At 37.5% G+C, this 25,693-nt stretch overlaps 1 protein-coding gene across 2 annotated transcripts in view; it reads right to left on the minus strand.

The window, feature by feature from the left end:
* Positions 1–1,776: 1,776 nt before the first annotated feature.
* The window catches only part of EFR3A (EFR3 homolog A), a 106,315-nt gene continuing 82,398 nt past the window's right edge, over positions 1,777–25,693 (minus strand). For both annotated transcript variants that reach the window (XM_036066388.2, XM_078071998.1), the window contains exons 18-23: positions 25,239–25,366; positions 17,787–17,878; positions 13,241–13,289; positions 9,160–9,263; positions 8,596–8,645; positions 1,777–4,649 (exon numbers count right to left, since the gene is read on the minus strand). In XM_036066388.2, the coding sequence (XP_035922281.1) occupies positions 4,544–4,649; positions 8,596–8,645; positions 9,160–9,263; positions 13,241–13,289; positions 17,787–17,878; positions 25,239–25,366 (529 nt within the window). In that variant the 3' untranslated portion in view covers positions 1,777–4,543. The remainder of the gene's footprint in view (positions 4,650–8,595; positions 8,646–9,159; positions 9,264–13,240; positions 13,290–17,786; positions 17,879–25,238; positions 25,367–25,693) is intronic.

Raw genomic sequence — 25,693 nt, forward strand, 5'->3', positions numbered from 1 at the left:
GGCGCCTGAAACACATTATCTTTATACAGAACAGTAAGGCCTGCCCTTGGCTCCAAAGGGTGGGCATCCCTACCTTCCTCGAGTCTGTGTGCTAGAATACATTGAGAAGATAGTCCAGAATAAAGGCTGTTGGTGTCTGCATGCTCACATGACATGCACAGACACATGAATTGTCTGGCAACAATGGTCTCAGCTAATATTCCACTGAGAAAACTGAAGGTTTCCAACGGGAATGCCCTCATCTTCCTGCTGCCAAAGCTACAAAATTACCTGCAGTCTCTCTCTTCCGTCTCGTTACAATGAAGTTAAGTGTTCCTTATTCAGATCAAAGGTCAATCCCTCCAACTAGGCTCTGTGTATAATGAATGCTCTATTGCCTTCTCGGGTCTGATTCCTGTAAGTATTTCCTTTTTCTTTTTTAGAGACAGAAAGCGCACGCGCGTTGCGGGGGAACGGAGGGGACAGAGGGAAAGGGAGAATCTTAAGCAGGCTCTACGCCCAGATGCAGAGCTTGATCTCATGACCTGAGCTGAAATCAAGAGTCGACACTTAACTGACGGAGCCACCCAGGCATCCCAATATTTCCTTTTTTAACCAATTTATTCTCTTCTTCTGTATCAATCTTATCAGCATGGAAACATGTCCTAAAATCTCCCATCTTTAAAAATCCCTCGACTCATTAAGCAAGATGGGGGAAGCGTGGAAATTGTCAATCTGATGCTCCCAGCTTTAGTCTCGTCCTTAAATGCCAAACTAGAGGGTGCTCTGCTGGACACTGCTGACCTGACTCAACATCATCCAACACCTGCCTCTTACTCCACACACTGCTGTGTGCACCAGCTGCACATGGGCTTCGACCTGCCTCGTTCAGAGAGGTGGGATCTGACAATGTCTGCCTTCGAACTTCCCTTCTTCGTGCGTTCTGACACAGGACTTCTCTGAGGAGGAAGCATGGGGCACCCTGGGAAACTACTCAGCTCTCAAGCACACACAATCCAGAAATGGGGGGAGGGTTGCTGCCAACAGGCCACCCACGTCCAGCAGGACAGACCTCCAGTCACCTACAGTGATGGACAATTCCTACATAAATCCTCTTAATGAGCCTTTTCCCCTTGCAATTCACAGTTTCAGGCCCTGGCCGGGTCTGCTGGGATCGCAGCCCAGAACAACCCCTGCGTGCAGGCCTCTGTCTTAGCACAAGTTCTCTTAAAGCAGAACCTGCGGCTCAAAGCGCAGGTAACTGGCAAATTTTATAGCAGGAGTAGGAGGCGGCACCTGATGTTCTACCTTGGCTCTACTTTTTCACTCATGTGAACTCAGTGCTTGAAATCAGTATCTATCAGAACAGCTGACAGGGTCCAACCAGCTGAGGCTGGAAAGAAAGCACGCGACACAGAACGTAACACGGACGCTCCTCCTACACCGCGGCTTCCTGAGGTGGAGTAAGCAAACCAGGGTGGCACAGGGAACCAGAGCCACTATTCTTTTTCTTAGATCCTTTGTGTAAGTTATACAAGGAGAGAGGGTTGAGATGCAAACATTAAAACTGAAGCAGAGAAGGCAACTGCACTTTCCCAGTTCACACTACGTGCTCTGCCTTCACCGCATCTCGCCGTGACCAGCGGTTACGGTTCTGATTCTCCTTCCACGGATGTGAGGATGCATCCACCTGGCAACCTGATTTTTACCAAAGCTCTTCATTTTTAACTAAAGCAAAATATTAAATAAACTTAATTTAGTAAATGTAATAATTATAAATATCCATGTATCCAGAAGTAATTTGATTTTGTTTTACTGCTTATATATGAATTGCAAAGTGAATTTTTATATTTCAAAAAAACTCACCTTGTTACATTTATTACATATATTGGCATGAATAAGACAAATGAGTTCCATGTTCAGATAGGAGGAAGAGAAATGTTAATTGCTGGTAAAGTGTGGTATTATTCTAAAAGATAATGAGTTCAGAAGCATTAAGGGGTGTTTGTGTTGTGTGCACGGGCGTGTGTGTGTGTATTCAGGTGAATTCCAATGACAGTCGAACTCTTTATAAGCACAAAGTCAACACAAATATAAGGAATGTTTATATGTTAGCTATTCAGTGTCAAGGAAAAAAACAAAGCAAGTGTATGCAGCAAAAAGAGAATGATTAACAGTTTATTAAGAGTTTTAAACATCTACAAAAATATAGCCATATGGTAAACTTCAACAAATCCTAAACTTTCTGTCTCCAAACTGGCTAGAATACGGAACACACACCCATTACCTGGCAGGATGTCCTGCAATCTCCTGGAAAGGACAAACCAAAGAAAAGACCCACTTTTTGGGAATCATTATTAACAAGACCAGTTCAGTCATCTAGGACATATAGAAGTCTACTGTGATTTAAAAACAACAACAAGAAAAAAACCCTGCAAACCCCACATCAACAGTTTACAAACAGACCAAGAGAAAGGTGTGATAAACATTAATTCAAATGGTTTTCCTTTACATGCAATACATGCATTTCTTGTACCACAGAGAAACATGAAATTTTGTAAAGTTTGTTTGCATGAGTGCAACTGAATATAGATCTCCTTTACTTATACTATTCAATTATATATATTTTTCATACAAAAGCACACAGTGTTAATCTATAAAATGACATCCAAGTGGATGATGATTGTTTTTTTGCATGTCCCCCTGCTTAGATTTTGTTAAATGCACAAAAATTAATACTTCTTTAAAAATACAGAAGAAAAAAGGGGAAATAAAAAACAGAAAACTTGGCCTATTATATGACGACACATTTTACCCACTCAAGAGGCAAAGTTACAGTGACAGCTACAAGAAGGCCGTTCAACGCCTGCACTATCATTCTGAAACAAGGTCTTGCTTACCTACATTTAACACACTGCCCAGGAGGGCTGAGTATCATTTTATGGGTTTAAATGACGAGGCTATTTTGCAAGATGTTTCAAAATGCTGTACTTCATTTATTAAAAAAATCTGGGGTATGCTTGTTCTTTTGTTACTTCCTGACCTTTCTGTTTCTTGTACAGGTGCCTAATAATCATAAACTCAAACTTATAACCTGCCATTCTCACTGTAGGTTTTCAAACAAAAACAAAAGATAAAAACCGAATTAGTGTTATTGCTAAGAATTTGTTTCTAGTGCAGTTTTGATTGTTGCTTTGGTCATAAAATAAAATTCAATGAAAATCTTAAAAAAAAAAAAACTGAGTTAGTTTTTGAGCTACAATTTTTGATATGTATATTGTTCTTTGTAAAAAGAAACTGAATCTGAAAAGGCAATACAATTATAAAGAGGTTATTCTATAAAAATGTCCTACGAGAATTTTGTAAGACTTGCAAAGAAAGTCATTCATTTTTGCTGTGTGATGGAATTCACTAAAATGTACATAATTTTAAGAAAACACTACAGGTCTCTGAGCACATGTGTAGAGTACACATGTAACCTTGGTAACTTAAATCAACAGAAGCTCACATTGACGATCCTTAGCACGCTTGATTGCTAAAGCCATAGGCACTCTTTTCAAATGTAATACACCAAATCCTCAACAAATGTATACAACTGAACAGTTCAAATCTTACAAATTAAAAGTCCATTTGGAGAATTTTCTGACTACGAGGATTTTAAACAATGCACAATATAAAAATGTAAGTAATGTGCTTTTGATAGAACTCAAAATGTACACACTCTTCACAGGTGAACTAGTAGCTGTTTTAAAAGTCTTTTTTTCCTACACTAAATATAGATCTGATTTAATTAATGGAGCCACAGCAAAATACTACTATAATTTCAAAGTATAGTCTGTAAACGAATACATCTTATGATGTAAAAAAATATTGCACAGTTTGGTATGCCAAGAGTAAGCTCTAAGCTTCTCTCAAGTAGAATGGTCAAACTCTTGGCAGAAAACACAGTATTACAAGAACTAGACACTTTTAAGTATGGCGATTTTAGGGTTGGTCATATTCTGGGAATATTACTCAACAGATGTCTTATTACCATAAACAAGTTGAGGAATGCCTATCACATGTTGTTATAGATCACAACATCTAAAACATGGGGACAACAAGCCACAGAACAGTTTTGCAGCCCCAAGATTAGCAATATATTTGTATGTATTTGCTTTTGCAGATAAACAAACACAAAAGCAATTCTATTTCTAAGCAGTTGTGCAGATGTTTAAGAAATACAGTAGACACTTCATACATCTTCAACCCTCTGGAGGCATGTTTTAAAATTACATGTTTGTGAAAAGTTTAAAATATACTGCTTAACTGTGGAATGGGAGATCGATACATGTCCAACTTCAAAAGCCAACAGGAACTGCAAAAGAAATCCATCTTCTAAAGTATTCTAAATCATGGATGGCTCCACCATTTCTAATGTGGTGTGTGCCAAGCGTTTGGTTGAAGAGGAAGTCTCACTGTTATTCTCAAGCATTATGTTAATACACATTAAGTAAACCCTGAAAACTCAGCGTGGCCTTCATTTTTCGGCTTTAGATCCTACGCTGAGGTCTTCATGAGCCACTCAGTACACACACAGATCTGGAAACTTCATCTCATAGACTGGGATGGACTGGTACTGGGCATGCCCAGAAGTAATGGTCAGTGTTCCTGATGGACTGGGAGGAGGGCTGTAAGAGAGAACAACCACGGTCAACAGGTTCACTGGCAAGCTGTTCATTTCACAGAACACTCTCCTAACTGCATGCAAACAGCTGAGTGAGACACCCAGCATCGCTGCTGGCTAGCTACAGGGCTATGTGGGGCAAAAGATCACAGTGCTATCAAGCTCTTCTTAAGTCTGAACCAGACATTTTCTTTTGAGTATGTGTGTGTGTAATTTTTTATAACAGGATTACACTATACCATTCTGGTAAGCTTGTTCTGCTTCACTAGCAGAAAAATCTTTCATATGTACGCATATTGTCCTTTTTGCTGACAGCATGGTATTTCATTATGTGGATACACTGTAAGGGTATCTGATCTAATCCAGTGGATGAATGCAGGTTCATTTCCATTTTCCAGTATTATAAATAATATTCAGAGGTCTACTCTTATACACACATCATTTTATACTGATTGTCTCTAGGTTTACAGTCTTACAAACACAATTTCTTAATCAAAGCATACTCAAATTTGACTTTGATATATATTGCCAGAATACTAGCAATTTATACATTCAACACTGGAGTATATTTGTTCTCTTTTTCTTCTTCTTTTTTTAAGTCTTTGCCAATCTGGCAAGCAAAAGGGGATTCATTCCTATTTTTATTTTTAATTTTTGGGTTACTACTAGTGCTACATATCACAAAGATATCTACAAAAGATTAAGTATCCATTTTGTTTCTTTTAAAACAAATTGTCTATTTGAGTCCACTGCCTATATTTGTACTCAGATGTTTTTCTCTTATCAATATGGGAAACTAATTTTTTTGTATGATATTAATGCTTTTCCACAATTGTACTACTTGAGTCTCAACCCTGTGTTTTGGGTTTTGTTTTGCCAAATGCTTAAAAATCTTACCAAAAAATCACTTATGATATCTTCTGACTAAAACTATAGATTCATCTGCAGAGAACTGGTGTCTTTAAGATACTAATTTTCTATTCAAAGCAAGGTGTGAGTTTTCATTTATGACGTATTCCTATGCATATTTCAGAGATTTATAGTTATATAAGTCATATTTAGTTCTTTGAGTTTGTTAGTGTTTTATAGTTATGAATCTATGGGAATACATTTTCATTACCATTCATATAGTAATGACTTTAATGTATGCACAAATATTAACTTCATATTAACTGTCTAACTGTAAACTGTTCTTAAGCTATTCAGTTGTTTCTATTTTCCTGATATATTATTCTATTTCTGGCAACTAATAATTATTTTGCAATCACCATTCCAATAGTTGTAATATCCCCCCCCTTTTTTACTGAGGGATAATTTTCAGAGTGAAATGCACAGATTTTAAGTATACTGTTTGACAAGAATTGACAAACATATACACTCGTGTGATCATACCCCAATAAAGATAATGAACATGTTCGTCATTCAAAAGAAGTTCCTTTGTGTCCCTAGTCAATTTCTCCCTACTCCCATATCCCCACACCCAACAACCATGTTCTGATCCCTATTGCTGACGATTAGTGTTGCTTGTTCCTGAATTTCATACAGTCTATACATACAGCCTATAAGAATGGTCCATACAAGCTACACTCTTTTATGTCTGGTTTCTTTTGCTCAAGATGTTTTTTTAACAACAAAAAAATGTGTTCCTTTTTATTGAATAGTATTTCACTATATTAAGAATATCACTATTTGTCTATTGTCTATCCACTCTCCTGTTGATGAACATTTGGTAATTATGAAAAAAGCTGCTATGACATTCATGTACGTATCTTTCTGTGAATGTAAGTTTTCATTTCTCTGGGTAAATAAATACTGAGAAATGGGATTACAGGATTAAGAGCAGGTATATGTTTAACTTTGTAAGAAACTGCTAAAATTTTACAGTGTTTGTACATTTTATATTCCCGTGAGCACTGTAGAGCATTCTTCTATAATGTCCAATATACTGTTAGGCTCATCCTATGAAATTCTTTCATGCACTGTATCACTCTGTTCTTGCATTATGAACTGGTTCTTTTTTAGTTTCCTCTTCTCTCCTAAAACATGTGTATATTTCCCTTTAAATTCTTTAATGTACATGTGTGTGTATTTTTAGGTCCTTGTCTACTAATTCCAATAACTGGATCATCTGTGGGGCTGCTTACTCCCCTTACTGTATTTTCCTGCTTCTTTGGATTCCTTATCATTTTCTTTATTGCACTAAGATCAAAGGGAATGAAAGGACAATGGAGACTGAAGTGTAAGAGTTTGTTCTGTTTCTTTTCTTGAGAAAACAAACCCTTTCCTCTGTCTGGTGGTTAGAGTGTAGGCAAATGAACAAGAGGAAATATATCAAACAAGAACAAAAAGCTCTGTATCATGTAAGCTATCCAGAACTCCTCCTTCCTAACTAGGTGACCCTGGATGAGTTACCTAACTTCTATGTGCCTCTGTTTCTATACTTGCCAAGTAAAATTAATCACTACCCTTTTTAAAGGTCTGTTATAAACATTAAATGAAATAATGTACTTAGTATAGTGCCTAGAAAAGCAGAAGTGTTCAATAAATCTATTAGTAGTAAGTGCTCAATAAATGATATTAGTAGGCTTTGCAGTACCGATAAAAGAGAATTAGTCATAATCCTTATTCTAAAATATTCAATCCATATAGCCATGACGGTGTGATTAAATGTAACATGGTGGGTCCTAGCAACATTCCTTTTAAGAACAGAGTTATGGATTTGAATTTTTATTTTTCCACTCAGTAGCCGGATGACCTACAACAAGTTATTTCTCTAAAGCCTCAGTGTTTTTACCTAGAAAGCAAAAAAAAAAATAGCATCTACCTACATTTTCAGGACTGTGGTGAGAATTAGCAAAAATAACAGATAGAAAACATGCAGAATAAGATCCATTATAAAATAGACCATAACTATTATAATTAACAGCACCAAATAAGTAAATGCCCACAGCCATCAATTTTCTCTGAATCTAAGGTATATCACATATTGCGTATTATAGTCTGAATTTCTGTTCTGAAATTTTTTAAATGAGTAATTCTTAGCCTAGTGGGGGTGGCAGGCTTGGTGGGGAAATGCCTAGAATAAGAGGTGTACTGATGAAAACATGCCTTGCACAGGGCAGCCGAAAAAAGAATGAACTAAAAAAGCAAGTGGACGACAACGTGTACCTGTCTCTCCTATTTATAGAATCCTGTGCTTGAAGCAAAACAGACTTAGCTCATCAGGTTAAAAATATAAAACATACAGCTGATGTATAAAAAAAACTCCAAAAGCACAGCTTCGAACTATGCCTCCTCCACTGTGCCGCCTCAGACAAAGGCCAGCGTCCACACTGAGGTCACAGAAGGACGTGCATAAACACTTTCCCTAGAGGGAACCTGCTGCTGTCTCTCCCTCGGTCTTGTGCTTCCCTACTTCAGCACCAACAGACACAAGTATGTAACCACATGTCCAAGTATGTTAGATGCCGTATGTTTGGGACATAAAGTTACAACAGGACTGCAATGGATATGACTGAAGAAAGTTTAATGATTAAGTGAGCCATCTGCACAGGGAGAATCAGTCTTGCCCTGGAAAGAACCATGAGGCTGAACCATATAAAACTGCATTTTTTTGCATATGAAAATGGTTAAATATGAGAAATTACCTGGTTAAACATATCATTAGAATGTGAGTCTTCCAAATTACCCAGATTTCCCTATCGGACCACGTGGAAGGAAGGAATGATCTAAAAAGGAAAGCTAGGACAGCTAGGAGACACTTAGAAGCAATGCTATCAAGGTCTGTCCAAACAGAATAACCACCAAGACAGAGGCACCTCTGTGATCTTGTGTTTGCCCTAACTGAAAACCACTATTACTTCAACATGATCAGCCACCAATCTACATGGGGGTTTAACAATTTCTATTTTGTTGTTATTTTATCACTGTTGTAGTAATAAAATCCTTACCGTATGGTGAGTTCCAGTATTTGAGCAAGTCTATCATGAAGCAAATTTGCCTACAAGGAGAAAAAAAAATGTTTAAGAATGGATTTTTTTATTTCCCAAAAAACCATCTGTACTAATGCAAATGCAATTTAAAGGACAAAGCATAAGTGCAACCACGAAGCTGATGGTACAGAGCGCTTTCATGTTTTGGCTTCCTCTGTCCCATCCACTGGAATTTAATGTCAAGTTTCTCTTCCACTTCCTAGCTCACTGGGAGAATCAAACCAAGAGACACATAAAACCAAATACCCACAGCCAAGTCCCTGAGACCCACTACACAAGAAGTACCACAGCAGCAATGATCCTCAACATTCAGTCCGGGAGCTGCCTTCTCCATCGACTTGTACTACACACACAGATCACCGAGGCCTCCCAGCCAGGCCACCAGGGTTTTCAGTCCCCACCTGATACATTCCCTTGTGTTCTGTGGATCTGCACAAAGCGTGGAACCTACCAACTAATGACCAAGAAGATGTCCACAAAATCAAACTCTTCCCACACCCCCTTTACTGTTTGTTCACTTACTTTGGATTCACACTGTGCTGCTATTTCTTCAAAAGGTGCTTTCTGGAATTTCTCTATCACAAGACGCCTCTTTTCCTTTTCCTGTTCTTCCGTTCCACTGGTATCTATATAAATGTTTACAAAGACCCATTAAAGGGATTACAGATTTTCACAGAACCTTGCCATGACCATAAAAGCAAACACTCTATAAATCAAAAATAAAGGTAATTTATAGGACTAGTTTTAAAAGGAAAAAAGCAAAAGACTGAACATTCCTGAAATGTCTATCAGGCTAGAGAGCAGATATACAAAACATTTTTTTAATCTAAGGGTTAAAGCTACATAGTACAAGATCCTTTCTCAAAGACCACCTTTGTCTCTCTTCCCAAAAAAGCAGGAGAATGACAACTTCCTGCAAGCCAAAGAACCTCAAGACCCCAACTGAAAGATGATTCTTGTATGAATACTCATGCCTTGGTACGTGAGATACTAAATTAAAAGTCTGCTGAACTTGATATGAATGGCACAGCGGAAATACAGAGCAGCCATTTGGAACGTATTGTTTCAGACTTCTGCATTTATTTCCAGTTTGAAAAGACATGTTTCATCTTAAAATGATGTGTGGCCTGACCAAAGTTTGTGAGATAGTAAAATAAATAAATGCCTGTTACATCTGCTTAAGAATATGGAAATAGGCCTGATCTATGGCTTGTTAATGGTCTACTGCAACGCCCCAGCAATTCTTCAGGTTGTTTTGTTTGTTTGTTTGTTTTTTTTCCTGGTCGAGAATTTCACAGGATGAAATACACACTGTGTTCTACGTTCTTTAACCCAGGCTGCTTTTCAGGTAGACAAACTGTAGGTTACAATTAGCTAGTTTTAAAAAGTGGAAATAGAAATAGCAGGTAGAAAGGAAACAGGCTATTACAGATTTTTCCTTTGAAACTGTGGCAGGTTAAAATAATTGAAGAATTTATACACTTCTGAATGACTAACAGAGACTTATGATCACCTCTCTGTTGTTCACTAGAACAGGGTAAGCAGCTCAAATGGCCAGAGGCCAGGCGGGACACATAAATGTTTACATTAGGTCAGGTAAAAGCAGTAGGAAATAAGGGAACGTGGGCAAGATGAGGTAGATACACCCTGGTCTTATGTCAATTTCTGAAGCTACTTCAAACTAAATTTGGCCTGAAGGCAGCAAGTCTGTTTGCCATGCATTAGGCAGTTCTCAAGCTTTTTGGTTTCAAGAGTTCTTTCCTTTACATCCTTGAAAGTTATGAAAAAACCAAATCGTTATATCCATTGATACTTTCCATATTGCAACATAAAACTGAGGAACTTTAAAAACATTTAATTCCTTTAAAAATAATTCATTTTAAAATTATGACACCATTATATGTTAACATAAATAACATTTCTTTAATGAAAAAATGACCATACTTTCCAAAGTGAAAAAACTCAGTGAGGAGAATGGCATTGCTTTGTATTTCTACAAATCTCTTTAATGTCTTGGCCTAATAAAAGGCAGCTGGATTCTATCTGCAAATGCATCCAAACCACTGCAGTGTGTTATTTTGGTTGAAGTATATAAAGAGATATGTACTGGGGGAAAGAGTATTTTAATAGCCTTTCACAGAACTGTGGGTATTTTTTTCTTGGACATTACAACACAATTTGAAAAGTGGTAGTTTTGTTAAAAGTTAGCTGCAATACGAAATTTGAAATCTTACTAATAAACTTTTTGTAACTGGTTATGGTAAAATCCATTGGTCTATTTTACACTTTGAATAATCTTTATTTATGCATGATTTTGTAACATCATGCAATAGTCACGTGGAATACTGATCCAGTGATTTATGCAGGTCCTCTAAATGTAGACATGTTTCATTATACAAGATTTTTAAAATCATATTTGGTAGTTACTACCACTGATCTCATTAGAAGCGTCTAAATATTTGGGTGCTGTCAAACTCACAATAGCAGATGAAAGTCAAAATTTTATTTTGTTCAAAGTGCAAATTTTATCATTAGAAGCAAATACAGTGAGGATGCTTTTGTTTTTCCTCTTAAAAGTCACAGCTTCGTTTCATTTATTTTCCAGAAAATGCCTACCAAATACCATAGGTTTTCTGTCAGTCTTTTTTTCTTTCTTTTTGAAATAAAAATGGTGTTCCTTATAAAAATCGACTAGTTCAGGGGCGCCTGGGTGGCTTGTTCAGTTAAGCGGCCCACTCTTGATTTCGGCTCAGGTCATGATCTCAGGGTCATGGGACTGAGACCCGTGTTGGGCTCCGTGCTTGGCAGGGAGTCTGCTTGAAATCTTCTCTCTCTCTCCCTCCCTCTGCCCCTCCCCCCCTGACTTGTGCACTGTCTCTCTAAATCTTTAAAAAAAAATCAACTAGTTCAGCTTGCAAATCAAGGCAATCAAAGAAGTGCTTTATGTGTACTTCCCAAAGATACGTACCCATGGGTTGAGATTTAATAAAATAATTTACAGTAAGAGCATTCCTAAATAAAATCTCATTTTAAAGTAACTGTGTGTGTGTGGTACTAAAGAATATGATCACTGCTAGACTAGTGTGATGCTACGGTCTCCTTCATTCCTGTTATCTGACATAGTACAAAGGCTAACAGTGTAAAGACACTGTTAGATGAAAATATTTTTGCTTGAAGGATCCCTTGAAAGAGCCACCACAGGCTACTGAGGGATCCACAGACACACTGTGAGAACCACTGTCCTAGACTGTAAATTTCTCAACATGTCCTATCTTGTTGTTATTGTTATTTTTAAGTAGGCTCCATGCCCAACATGGGGCTTAAACTCACAACCCTGAGATTAAGAGTCACATGCTCTACTAACTGAGCCAGCCACGCACCCAATGACATGTCCTATTAATCTTTAAATGTCTCAAAATATATTGCATATAATGGATGTTCAAAATTGCTTACTGAATTCAATTAATTTTATTTTGGTAAATTTGACATTGTATTACAATAATTCAAAAATCCTCTAATGGATTAAGCCAAAAAAGGTCAGATTTTACTTCATGGATGATGGGTGCTAGAGCACTCCACTTTCCTTGATACTAATTTTTTTCTTCTAACAGCTCTGAAAAAATGAGAGCCAATTTCCACCCTATATTGCTTTACCAGTTAGAAAAATTGAGAACAAGGTATCATTAGCCTAGCAGTAATTTATATCAATACTTAATTGAAAGAACCATTTTAAAACTTTAAAAAAGAGGCAAATCATGTAAAATTTATTTCCATAAGGGACAAAGGAGAAAAAAAATCAGAGTAATATTTTATGCAAAGTAAAAAGATTACAGTCAGTCAAATGTGGGTACGAAATCTGGCATCAGCATTTACTTGCTATGTGATCTCAGAAGAGTTTGTTAATTTCTCTGCACCGATGATCTCACCGATAAAACAGCAAGAGTTAACATGGTCCTCTCTCATGCCTACCTGCTAACAATCTCAGCCAGCTCCTTTCTCCTACCCCATTAGAAACACGCCTCTAATCACACTACTGTGTGCCTGTTAAGTTACTCAATTTATTCAGAATTTTCATCCCCCCATGTCCTACAAAAGGAAGCATGCTATTTCTCCTAAGAAGTTCGAGCAGCCTGCAGGTTGGCTACCAAATAAGTGTGGCATTAAAATATACTGACGTGCTTTCTTAATTCTAGGACAGTCACTGTACAGAGCAGAACTACCTCTGATAAGACAGGACAAGTATAAAAGTCTAAAAAACAGCTGGGGGGCGCCTGGGTGGTTCAGTTGTTAAGCATCTGCCTTCGGCTCAGGTCATGATCCCGGGGTCCTGGGATCGAGCCCCACATTGGGCTCCCTGCTCAGTGGGAAGCCTGCTTCTCCCTCTCCCACTCTGCCCTGCTTGTGTTCTCTCTCTCACTATATCTCTGTCAAATAAATAAATAAAAAATCTTTAAAAAAAATAAAAAATAAAAAACATAGCTGAATAAATCAATTACAGATCTACGCACAAATGCCATGCTGCTTCTGTTTATTCTGGCACCTCATCAAGTACTAAGACAGAGATAAGCTAGCAAATCATTAGGAGAGTTAACAAAAATCTCACCAATTGCTTTCTTCAATGCTTCAAAGGTGATTTCTTCAGTGTTACTAACCTAGAGAAAAGTGATTTTAAGTAAAATAAAGAGTTAAAAAAGGTCAATATAAATGACACCTTCACCTAGTTACAAGTCATCTAAGAACTTTTATAGTTGTTTTTCTTCTCTGTGCTGGCTGGATTTGTGATTATCCTCCACAGTATCCCATAATCTCCCCTTCCTCCTCGGTACCAGTGGCCTACTGCAGGGATTAATGCTAGGCTGGCAGGATCAGCATCCTGTAGGCAACCCAACCACCGCTGAGTTACAGAACTCCATCTCCACTCACGGAGTGTGCAACAGGCCTGAGGCCCACTGACTGAACTAGGCTTCCCTAAGTGAACAGTGCTTTGAGAGAGTCAAGGCAGAGAAAATAACGTCAATACAGTTCAGTTATGTAATACATGAAAACTAAGTATACTCTACACCCTCTATAATTTTGGTGCCATATACAGTTTACAAATAAAAAATAAACTGAAAACTTTAAATGGTTTAGAAGCAAGAATCACCACTACTTTGGGAAGTGTTCAAATGAGTACAATTAACATCTTAAAACATTCATATTCTGGGTCTTCTAAGGTCAACCACCTACACTTATTTTCCAGGAATACCTTTTAATATGAAGCTTCCCCCATTTCTTGCTTTGAGATATATAAAAGGCATGAAATCAATTGCCTTATGATAAAAAATCAGTAATACTTTTTACGGCACCAGCACATTTTCAGGGGGAGCAATACATCCAGTTAATAGTATCTCTGAACAGAAGTTATGAAATGATACCTGAGTACTTGCCTGGGCCTCTGGTCATCCCTAATTTTAGCTCATGAGCTTCTTTTGCTAAGTCTAAGGCAGCAAGACTAACGAAAGCAAGACTTCATGCTTTGCACCTTAGCTTCTCTGTAATACAAAGGCTTTAGCTGGAAATCAAGCAGCAAGCGTTCCACTACCTCAGTTTTTCTACTGAGGGTTCATATTTCTAGTTGAAGTCAGATTAAACTTGGGAATCTTCAGTTGCTTTGTTCTAGATATTTGGAGCAGATATACAGGATTAGCTCTGGCTCATTAATTATTTGTACCTAGCAGCAGTCTAGTACCTCAATGAAAAAAACCCACTGTCGTTCTTACAACTGGTTAGGAGTTTTAGACTTTTGAGAAGCAACTACAGTACAGGGAAAAGAACACAGAAGAACTACGCGGCCAGCCTCCTTGTTACATATAACTGTTAATTATTACCTATTTGATCCCTGGTAAGTGAAAAGTTAAAGTCCTTTATTCCAAGAACTCTTCTCTATTGGTTCTTGTTTTCCCTAATTCGGATGATGGTGATACCGTCACTCTGCCCCTCTCCTTTCTTGTTTTTAACCTCCTTTCTCGGACTCCCTTTTAGTTACTTCTTGGACCTGCCCATCCTGCTCTGGAACAGGCTACTGCTCTCCTGTCCCCTACCTTATCTCCCGCCTGGCTACTGCAGGTCCTCCTTACCCAAACTGTAGACTAGTAAAAGGATCTACTAGGTGGCCTCTCTACCTCCGGTCCCTTCTTTTCAGTTCAGCCTAGCCACGCTTCTGAGATTCCTTTCATGAAAGCATAGCCGTGATCATGACACTGCCCAAATTTCAGTGTTTCCCTACTTCCTACCAAATCACACACAAAGCCCTCAGGCAGGTGACAAAACCTTCTATAATTTGGCTTCAATCTTGTTTCCCACTCTTTCCTTTTGTGAATCCTATTTAAAAAGGAAAAAAAGACCAACTGCTTTATATTAGTGTTCAACGATTCATATTTTTCATACAGTGTAGCTACTAAATACAAGCCACCTATTTCATTTGGTGCCCAACCAAACTACGGTCTATTTGCCTCTCTAGAACACCAGTTGTGTGTTCTGGAGAAATGGTGCAAAGGCACCAGGCTCGAGGAGTTTTAACACTCCTTTTACTCTTGATGACTTTTGCCTTATTCATGATCTACAGCTCTAATCTAGACTGTACAACACCCTGGAGCCTACATAAAATGTGTTTGTCTTCTTCCAATCAGACTAGTTGTTATGTTACTTCCACTGATATCTTACTAATTTTATAGCACCTAGCAGAGTAGCTTCCGACTCATATTATACTAGACTTGTTTTGTTAGCACACATGCAAGTTTCTTTATTCATTTATGGGAAAAGGCAGGAGTGTGTAAAACAAAGATCTGTTATTTATCCTAGAATAAATGACAATTCTTTTTAGCCAACCAGTGACTTAATTTTGTACAAAGAAAAATTCAATATGCACTGAAAATGTAATATGTATAGCCTCCCATTCATTCCCCCAAATAATTAAGCACTATTACCTTTTAGAAAGAAGAACTGAGTGGTGATTTCATTAGACTACAGTAACAATTTGAGTTATATCTATGGAAAACATAAGTTTGCTATGATCTCATCTAAACATTCTGACTTTAAAAAAATATATAAGCTCTAAAAGCAGATATTGGATATATCTGAGGATTAACTGGGATTATGTATATAAAATTTCAAATAATTTTTATCAAATACAAGAGTACTGTTTTTTTAAATGAGTAATTCTCTTATTTGACTGTTAGCAAATATACTTATTCATAGTTTGATATTTTGTTACACCATTAATTGGTGAGCACTTAATTGACGCATATTTCTCCTTTCCATGCTATGAAATTAATTCTAGTCTAGAGGGTAATGTTACTTTGTCTTCTGGTTTTTGAACAGTCATTCCTGCATGGAGCACTGGGTGTTATGCACAAACAATGAATCATGGAACACTATATCTAAAACTAATGATGTAATGTATGGGGATTAACATAACAATAAAAAAATTTAAATGAACAGTCATTCCTAATACGCAAAATCAGATTCCATAATCGTAAATGAGTTTGAAACACCAATGTGCTCAGGTAAATCTTATAAGAAACTGTACTTAACTTTTCAAATGCTCGGTGTGCAGCATATTTGACTTAGGACTTATAGCAAAGAAAAAACAGGGTCTTTAACAAGTTAACAAATGTATTAATGGACTTTTAATTGCAAAATTATGTTTAAGAATCTTCTTCCTATAGTTAAGTCTTTATACAATGCAAATATTTTCTTTAGTTCTTCTTGCCCCTGCATGATAAATGTTTTTATCAAAATAGATTGATTTCTTTGCAACAGCTTGAAGTGCTATATATATATATATATATATATATATATTTTTTTTTTTTTTAGATAAAAATGGTTAACAAAAGGAGAATGGGATACCACTCAATAAAATTTACTGCACTCTTGATAAAGTGTATAAACTAAGGCTTTAGATTAATTTTCCCCCAAAAGGTAACAGCAACAAATTCATAATAATTAAAATACAGAGCTAGCACAATACCCTCCTGACCGGTAAAAAAGTATATACACTAAGATGGCTTTCAAGAGGTGAATTTAGGGAATATGATTTTTCTTGAGCTTTAAACTGGCAAGAAACTACACCCACTGTATTTCAAAATGAACACTAACTGCCTCTTAACTACTCTTGACACTCTGCTGATAATTTCTTAATGAAACTGATTGGTTCTACTTAATGGGGAGTGGAACACCATAAAAGATGTAAGCTAATTGGCTGGAACTGGCCACCAAAAAGTTCAATTCCTGAAGACCGACAGGGATTGGGGAGGCGGGGCTGTGACAGCATGAATTCAGGCAAATTCCTTCCCCTTTTCTTAGATGGATTATCTCTTAATTATTTCTACTGTACCATGAGAAATAATGAAAAACCTAGGAAGGCAAACAACAGATAAACTCCAAGGAGGAGGCTGACATCCTGGTATTTCAGCATTTTTACTTGACTATCAAAAAATTCTCTGGTGATTTGTGCAGAGTAAGTCTTAGACAATACTGGCTGTTTTCTTCCTAAAACTCAGGATACACTTTTGTGTTCTATTGAAACAGGAGGAGAGCACCAAATCTCTGACCTTTCAAGTAAGTCACAGTCCTCAGAGAGTACACAGGGCACTGATACAGTGTGGCCTACATTAAATCCATTATAGTTACTATCAAAGGATAAAAAATTTTCCCTCCCAGATGAGGCTTTGAAACCTTCCACATAGTAGTTGCCTTCACATGAGATTGGACAGTTCCCTTTATTCTCATAATTTGTTTCATAAATCTTTAAAAATAAATAGAATTTGGAGCACCTCCCAATTTAATAACAGGCCTTACATAACATTTCTGATAAAAACTTAGTTCTGTTTCACAGTTCCTTTTATTACACTAAATTACAATGTAAAGCCTAATGACCTCGTAATACATAATGTTAAGTTTATGTATCTTTACTGAGAGCTGACATGAGTTTAGTAAAATAAAAATAAGCTCAAGGCTAAATCAGATTAATGTCTACTAATAGCACTGTCGATATGGGGATAATTTAGAGTTATATTTGCTCCTGTTTGAAAGTATGGAGGGGCAAAAAGTTCTTTTAAATTGATACCTATCTCAAGAAAGTACTCTGCCATACACTTTCAGCAACTTACCACATCATCAGAAGGAATGCTGTTGGGTAAAATATCCACCTGAATGGATACGGTGTCCACAATACTTTTTCTTCTAGAAAGTCGATCTTCATCTAAAATCAAAATGGTTTTTTCCCCTATTACTTGCTAGTTAGAAATGGTATATCATTTAAAAACTCTATTTCAGATTTCAAAAAATCTCAGAAAATAAACAGTTGTCTTTTTTGCTCTTTCTAAATGTATAAAGCATTGTATTCTCAGACTTTTAAATTTTATCAAGCAGATTAAAAAAAATAAAACTGATGGGGTGAACTAAAGTTAATAGTTTTATTTTCCAAAAAGGGGCATTCAGAGCAGCAACATTACCATTACCCTAATAGTTTAATAAAAAACAAAAGTCAACACTAAAAGGAGGAATTACATAATCTAAATTGAATACATTCATTTTTACTGAACACTCACAATACTGCCCTTGTATCTCTCATTTCTCCCCTGAACAGTGAAAGCTGTGCACTAACTATGGATCTAGCTCAGGAACCCATGTCTGCAAGTGTCTACCATGCACCACATCTGTGCATGGTAGACACTTGCAGACATGGGTTCCTGAGGATCTGCTGCTTCAGTCAATAGCTCCTTCTCCACCCTTTCCAGCCATTCAACTCCACTGGCTCCTCACCTATCCGGAAAAACCTACTCTTCACTTCAATGCTCTAGATAATCTACTTTCTCCCCACTTTTGCAAACGTGCTTGGTCTGAACCAACTGCTGTAATCTGTCACCCTACTCTTAACCCCTGAAGTTATAATCCTGCCCTTAACCACTCTTCTCAAAAGAGTGTCTTCCCACCCAGTAAGTTCAACAGCTATCCCTAGGCCCATTTTACGTTTAACCATTTCGTGGAAATTTGAATGTTTTTTTTATTATAATCGCCTCCCATACATTTTTTTCTACTTCGATTTTCTCCTTCGGCATTCAATAAATCTATAAAGTGATTAGACACCATGTTAGGTGTTAGGGACAGACTGCTGAATGTAGTCCATATCAGCTTACAGTCTAACAGATAAGACCCAAAATAAACAAATAGTTACAGAAATAATGAGGCACAATGGAGAAGGACAGGGTGCAAGGAGAACAACTAATAGTTATGGTTTCATCCAAAAAAATGAAGCCACTTTATGTATTCCAATACATAGAATTAGAGGTTTATTCAACCACAGTTGAACTGGACAAGTATATTTTCTCTTCTGAGCTCCAGTTCAATATTTCCAATTTCCTATTAGTCAATTCTATTCGATATGTTCTAAACCCAATTTTAACATCTCTAATAAACCATCTTTATGTCACACTGCCCTATTTATTTTCAAGAGGGGCATCATTAAAATTCTGCATCTTTTTTGCCTGAATTCTTAGGATAGCTTCCTACCTGATCTCTCCCTTTTATACTGCTAATAGTGTTATTTTGAAAGTAAATCATTTTTAGTCTTAATTATAATTTTAAAACAAATACAGCCCACACACCGGTACAGAGCTTCCCAAGCTTTTACAGTTGGGTTTAGAACATGTCAGAGTAAAATGGAAGAGGCTGCTCACACTGTAGGCTCTGACTGCCCCAGCCACAACCCATTTACTAGAAGGGCTAAGGAGATCAATATCCAGACACATCTGAAATGTTCCCAAAAGCAGCTGGGAAGCTCAGGTCTAGAATCTATGTCTGACAGCACAGTCACTTCATAATCTGGCAACACCCCATCTTTCTAATCCTATTTTATACATACTGTGATTTTCTTCTACGGAAAGAGTCAAGAATAAAGAACCACAAGAAGGCCAGCACAGATGAAGAAACTGGTTTCTTACTGACCACTTCTACTCCATGGTAGCCTTCCATGGTGGTAATTGAAGCTGGTGATCAAATATGGTTGTTCACCCTCTTTCTAGGCAGAAAGTAGGACTGCAATTCCAGCTTCTCTGTGGTTTAGAGGGACTATGTAACTAGTTCTGGCCAATAAAGAACAAGCAGCATTCTAGAGAGCAGCTGCTCCATCAGCTTGGATTCCAGATATGGATGCTATGAAGTTATGCACAGTTAATTTGAGCAACAAATCTTTACTGCTTTAAACCACTAAGAACCTATGACTATTATCACAACTTAACTTAGCCAGGGTTAAACCTTGGCACTACTAATCTTTTGGGCCAGATAATTCTTGTGGTGGGGGGGTTTTCTGTGTATTGCAGAATGTTTAGCTTCTACCCACTAGCAACCAGTAGGGCTACCCCACCTCTCCTTGCCCCACAGTGGTGATAACTAAAAATGTCTCCAGGATAGACAAATATTTCCTGGCATGGGCAAAATCACCCTCAGATGAGAATCACCGACCCAGTCCATCCTGACCAGTAACAGCCCTTTCTACAATATTCCCTATATGCCACCATCATATCATAAGTTTCTTAAAACACTAACCACATCACTCCACAAAGCCACCCACTTCTTGATGAATTAAAAAGCCATTCTGGGGTCTCTGGTCAGATCTACCAACAGTAACTTCAACTGCTCCCTAATTTATCTAATGTTCAAGTAAAATATGCTATTCTCCCATCTCTGAGCGTGCTTTGGCCTCCTGCCTTCCATGCTTTTCTAGAAACAGAAACCCCTACTGGAAACACTTTATTTCTTATCCTTCTTTACATCCTCCCACTATACAAATTCTCACATCTTTTAAGGCCTAAATGAATATTACATCACTTCCTTAAAATTTTAAGTATTACTCCATTTATTTTTATTTATCCCTCTTTCTTTCAGATACAAAAACTTACTATCACAGTTATGATTGATCTTCCCCATCACCCTTCCATCAACAGCACCCTTCAAACATTTCTTGGGCCTTGTACTAAGGCATGTAAATTAATGCCTTATCTCAGTTATCACAGCAGGAATTCAGTGACGAACTCTGCTTTGCACCTACCACGCAGGATTCACTCGGGTTCTGCTGTAAGAAGGCTGGAGGTACAGATGAATACATACTCAACTGTGACACATCAATACAGATGCTCTGCTACGGTTTTCAGACTGAAAATACCCCATCTCCTGCTTGTGGCTATGACTACGACCTAGACACTGTATTTTGTTTTTTCTTCATGATCATGTGCTTTGATATAAATTACCAAACATAATGACATCAATAGAACTGCTACAAAGTAGTATGTGGTCATCACTGCTGACTTGCTTTTACCTTCTAAGCTGGTCAACTGTCAAGGCCTCATCAGAACTCAAAATGAGGAGTAATAGCCTGTTTCTCACAAAAAACCCCATAAAGGATTATTAGGCTAACATACAAAGGCTGATGAGGAGCACAGTAAAGTCAGCTTTAAGTCAAAGATAAAAATAAAAAGGGAAGAGAGGCATGAGGGCAGGGAAGGAATCACTGGATGGCAAAAACCAATGAGAACATAGTCCAGAGGGAGTTGATTTAAGATTAAAAAATTTTAAAGGGAAGAAAATAAAACGTAATGGGAAACTCTAATGTTATGTTCTCAGAACTTTATTCTTTTGACCTATACAATCACGTGCTTACAGGTGACTGCAGAAAAGCCCAGGTACAACTCTAATCAGGTATCATGGACATCTACACGAAAGTAAGGTTTCTAAAACAGAGCTTACGGAGATAATGCCCCTGGTCCCTGTGGGCCACCTGCGTCTGTTCCTGACCTGCTCTTCCAAGCTTACTGAAAGCAGCCTCACTGCAGCCTCCACGGACTACACCGTCCTGCTGTCTAGAGAACGTCCCTGTCACCACCTCAGTGTCTGATACAGTGATATACTGGTCTCTGGGAAGACCGCTGCCTTCCATCCTCAAGATGGGCGGGGGTCGTCCCAGACACTGCTTGCTGTGCCCTCAGCACTGTCCCATCCCTCCTCCTGCTCTGCTTCCTGTGTCTGCTATTCACAATGGTGACCATCGTCTCTCCTTATTGTTTCTAACTAGAACTTGGGAGTTTAGAAGCAATTCTTAGACAGAGCTATGCTCACTACAACCTCTGAACTCCCACACAAAACCCATCTGTGACTCTTAACTGCCTACAGGGCACCCTACATGGTTGCTCACTGTCAAAGATACTCAGCAAGAGGCTGATTCCCTAAACTAGCCACTTTTTCCTATTCATTTCTGTGAATAAAAACTCCATTCTTCTGTCATCCAAGATCCAAAACAACGTATAGACAGTTACATCTAAAATGTGCATCTTTTTCTTTCTTCAATTAAACCCAGTCACATCACCCAACTCTCCAAAAAAAAAAAAAAACAAAAGCAATTGAAGCAGCAAATACACTCACTCCACTCTTACCCTCAGTGGTGTGCCATCCATCCACCCAAGCATCCAAGGCAGAAACCAAGACAAATCTTTGGCTTTCTCCTTGTCCCCTCATACCAATCAACTGCTTATAAATTCTTTCTTGTAGGTTTTTCTAGAATCCACCCACTTCTCTGTATTCTCATTTAGTGCAGGCCATGGTCCTCTCTCCTGGAAATTACTGAAGAGCATTCTAAATGGGTGCTCCATCTCCACTATGCTGTAATACCACCAGAGTAATACTTGTACAATGCCTAACCCTGTTTAAAATCACTCATTGACTCCCCACTGCTTGCAGAATAGTGCAAAATATGCAACCTGTGTTTACAATTCCCAACCCTACTCCTCTGATTCAGTCCAAGTACGCTAACTTCATACTAATTCCCTGAAGAATCATGTTCTTGCCTATGTCCATTCTTTCACACGTGCCATCACACTTCTGAAGAAAACACTTGCCTAACACCTGCTTCAGGTTCAGCCCAGGAATTGTTCCCTTTGGAAGACATCCCTGGCCCACCAAACCTGGACCACCAAATGCTCTCCTAGCTGCTGCCTGGGACCCCAAACTTCTCTGATCATAGCCCTGAAGGTCTGCTGTAACTGTCCAGTTATTTGTCCTGTTCGAGACAAATTGTATAATGAATTAGCTTCTTTGCTATGCATCTGGAATAAAACTGGTAAAACGCCATCATGGGGGAACTGAGAAAATAGTCACTCAAATCATCTTCTGTGCTTTGTGGTCCAGATGAAGAACCCAGTTGAGAAAGACTATCAATTCTGTGAAAGTAGGGACCTCTACCTATTTTCTTCGTTTTTGCTTCGTTTGCATAGAAGCTGGAACTGTAAATACTCATAAACATTTAACTATACAAGTTTACTACAGCCACTGACACTTCTGATTGATCTAGCTGACTGATCTATTACGGTACCCCCTCATGGAGGAGTATTTAGCACATGCCTAGACCTACACTATTCACTCAAGTTCTAGGTGGATTTGAGATTAAAGAAAAATGCTATAACCGCCTTATATTTAGGGCCCACTTACTATATGTCAGTCACCAACAGTTCAATAACTTTTAGGCAGACCATTTCTTCTTTCTTTAGAACCAACTACCATTATATTTCAATCATGTGTCCGCCTTCTCCACCAGATTTTAATCCTTAACATCTCTCTACCCTCAAAACCACACCAATTTTTGGTATATAGTAGGCAGTCAGTCAAGGTTTATGGAATACATGAAAGAAACAATCTGGATCAGTAGGGATGACTGAACAATCTTTATGTACATGGAAAACAGTAGTGTTACCTACTCAAATTATTTAATTTCCACCTCATTATTCTCATTTGTAAACAAAGATAATGCTACCTACTTCACCAAACCTTTAAGGATTAAATGAGAAAATGAATACAAATGCTTATCTCAGTGACTGGAACACAGTTAACGCACACTAAATGGCTGCTAATATTTTCATGATGATAGGTATATGCATGATACACAGCAAACTAAGTATGTTTTGCTTTCTCTTTTGGTATATTCTTCTTAAATCCCTGATTTTTTTAAATGAATATCTGATGGTTACACAGCAAAAAAAATTTTTAATAACCAATTGATTATACCATAAAGCATCATTGCATCTTCAAACTCTGCATTAAGGCAGGACGTACATGCCATAAACTGGTTCTAAACTATCAAAGTTTTTATAAATCAGAAAAACCTTATTCACACTGAGGGATTTCTATGCAGTTACATAAATTAAATATATACTGAAATATTCAGAATTCTTCCGGTCAATGATAGAGAGGCATTAAGAATGAGAATACATCTATTGGGGGGGTGGGGGGGGGGAGAGCAAACCATCTGTTAAAAAAAACAAGTACCATAATTTTCATTAAAAATTGTTACTTGTTAAGAGTCCCATCTGTTAAAAGAGTTAAAGGAACAGGGTAAAAGGAAACAACAAAGGTAAAAATATACTATGGTTACTGGGAAGGTAAAGGGAATAACCACTGAACTTACAACTACATAAAATATACGGGCCACTGGCTCCATTTCTAAAAGGCAAATTTTATTAAGCTATTTTCCTAGAGGACAGGTGAGGGAAGGGCAGGCCAAACTGACACTTGGATTTACCTTTGTGCTTGTGCCTGGGTTTATGAGGTTTTTTGCCTGAAGGAAAGAGAGCTAAATCCAAATTATAAGAATGAAATATTTTTAAGGTCTTTTTTAAAAAATATTTTAAATTACAAAACTGTACCACTGTTATATCCCCAAGGAATTCATGAGGTATAGAACTTTCATAGTGTAGAATGTAAAAGAAAATGCAAAAGCATTCATTAACATCTCGTAAGAGGATTACGAACTATCACTGTAATAAATGTGTATGTTTTGGATCCACATTATAAAAAAGAAAGTTATTTACAAAGATTGTGCTATTTTTAGTGATTAATCCAGAAAACTACCTAAGTCAAACAATTCTCATATAGAACAAAGGTGTCCCCAAAGCAAGAACTAGTTCTTCTGCCAAATTTAATACTTATATGATCATCAAATGACAATGAAGGCGTAGAACAGAGACACTTTGATTTTAGTTGTTAAACACTAAATGCAAGACACCATGCAGTTTTGCCTTAGAAACAACAGAATTATTTGAGGCAATGAAAAGAACGGAAAGAAATACATGGTGCACAGAGGAAAACACATTCTTAACTTAAAAGGTCTGAAGGCTTTTTTTACAATGAAGTCAGCGCTTCCAATGACAGCAGTTACCTGACTCATTCAGCTCAGTAGTCACAAATCACTCATTAAACAATTTACATATATTTCCATAAGCCAAACACAATATGGGTGAATGAAGAAAGATACCCATGGGCTTCTCTGTTTGAAGTACAATAATATGTTAAGTATAATACTAACAATCACTTAAAGACTCCGTTTGTTCATGATAAAATCATAAGAGATTTACTAAAAGGTTTTCAAGAGCAAAATTAATTGAAAGTAAAACCTAAGGATTTGAAAAACTGTGGTAAAGTAAGTATACAAACAATGAATTTTCATTGCTAACTGTGTTAATGGAAAAATGGCCGAAACATAATCACCAGAGTTAGAGCTCCAATTACCGTCCTCTTACCCGTGACTTGTGGCACATACGGTACTGCCAACCTCTCCACACTATAGCCGCTTCCGCCTAGTGACTCTGCGATCTTGTTGGTCAAAAAGTATAAACTTTTGTCATGCTTCTCTAAAGATTTTGGAAGCCTGTCGGGTTGATCATAACAAAAGTCATTCAGCATTATTTAAATTACTGAGCAAAAATAAGTTAACATGCAGGCATGCTAGATCCAAGCCTAAATATAAATATAAACACAACTTAAACTGTAATTAGTGATAGAAAAATCACTGTATTTTTGGTGACCAATCTGACTATAAAAACACATGGTATGTGGTCCCATATGTTAAGCATTCTGCTGTGAATCCTTCTCCAATAACGTTCCAATGGGGAAGTCAGCCTTAATTATTCTGTGGGTATTCACACATTAAATGATGAAGAGGACTAAATTCAGCTTTAACCTTCACACTAATTAA

This window comes from Halichoerus grypus, chromosome 5 (assembly GCF_964656455.1).
Source record: "Halichoerus grypus chromosome 5, mHalGry1.hap1.1, whole genome shotgun sequence".
Lineage (NCBI taxonomy): Eukaryota > Metazoa > Chordata > Mammalia > Carnivora > Phocidae > Halichoerus > Halichoerus grypus.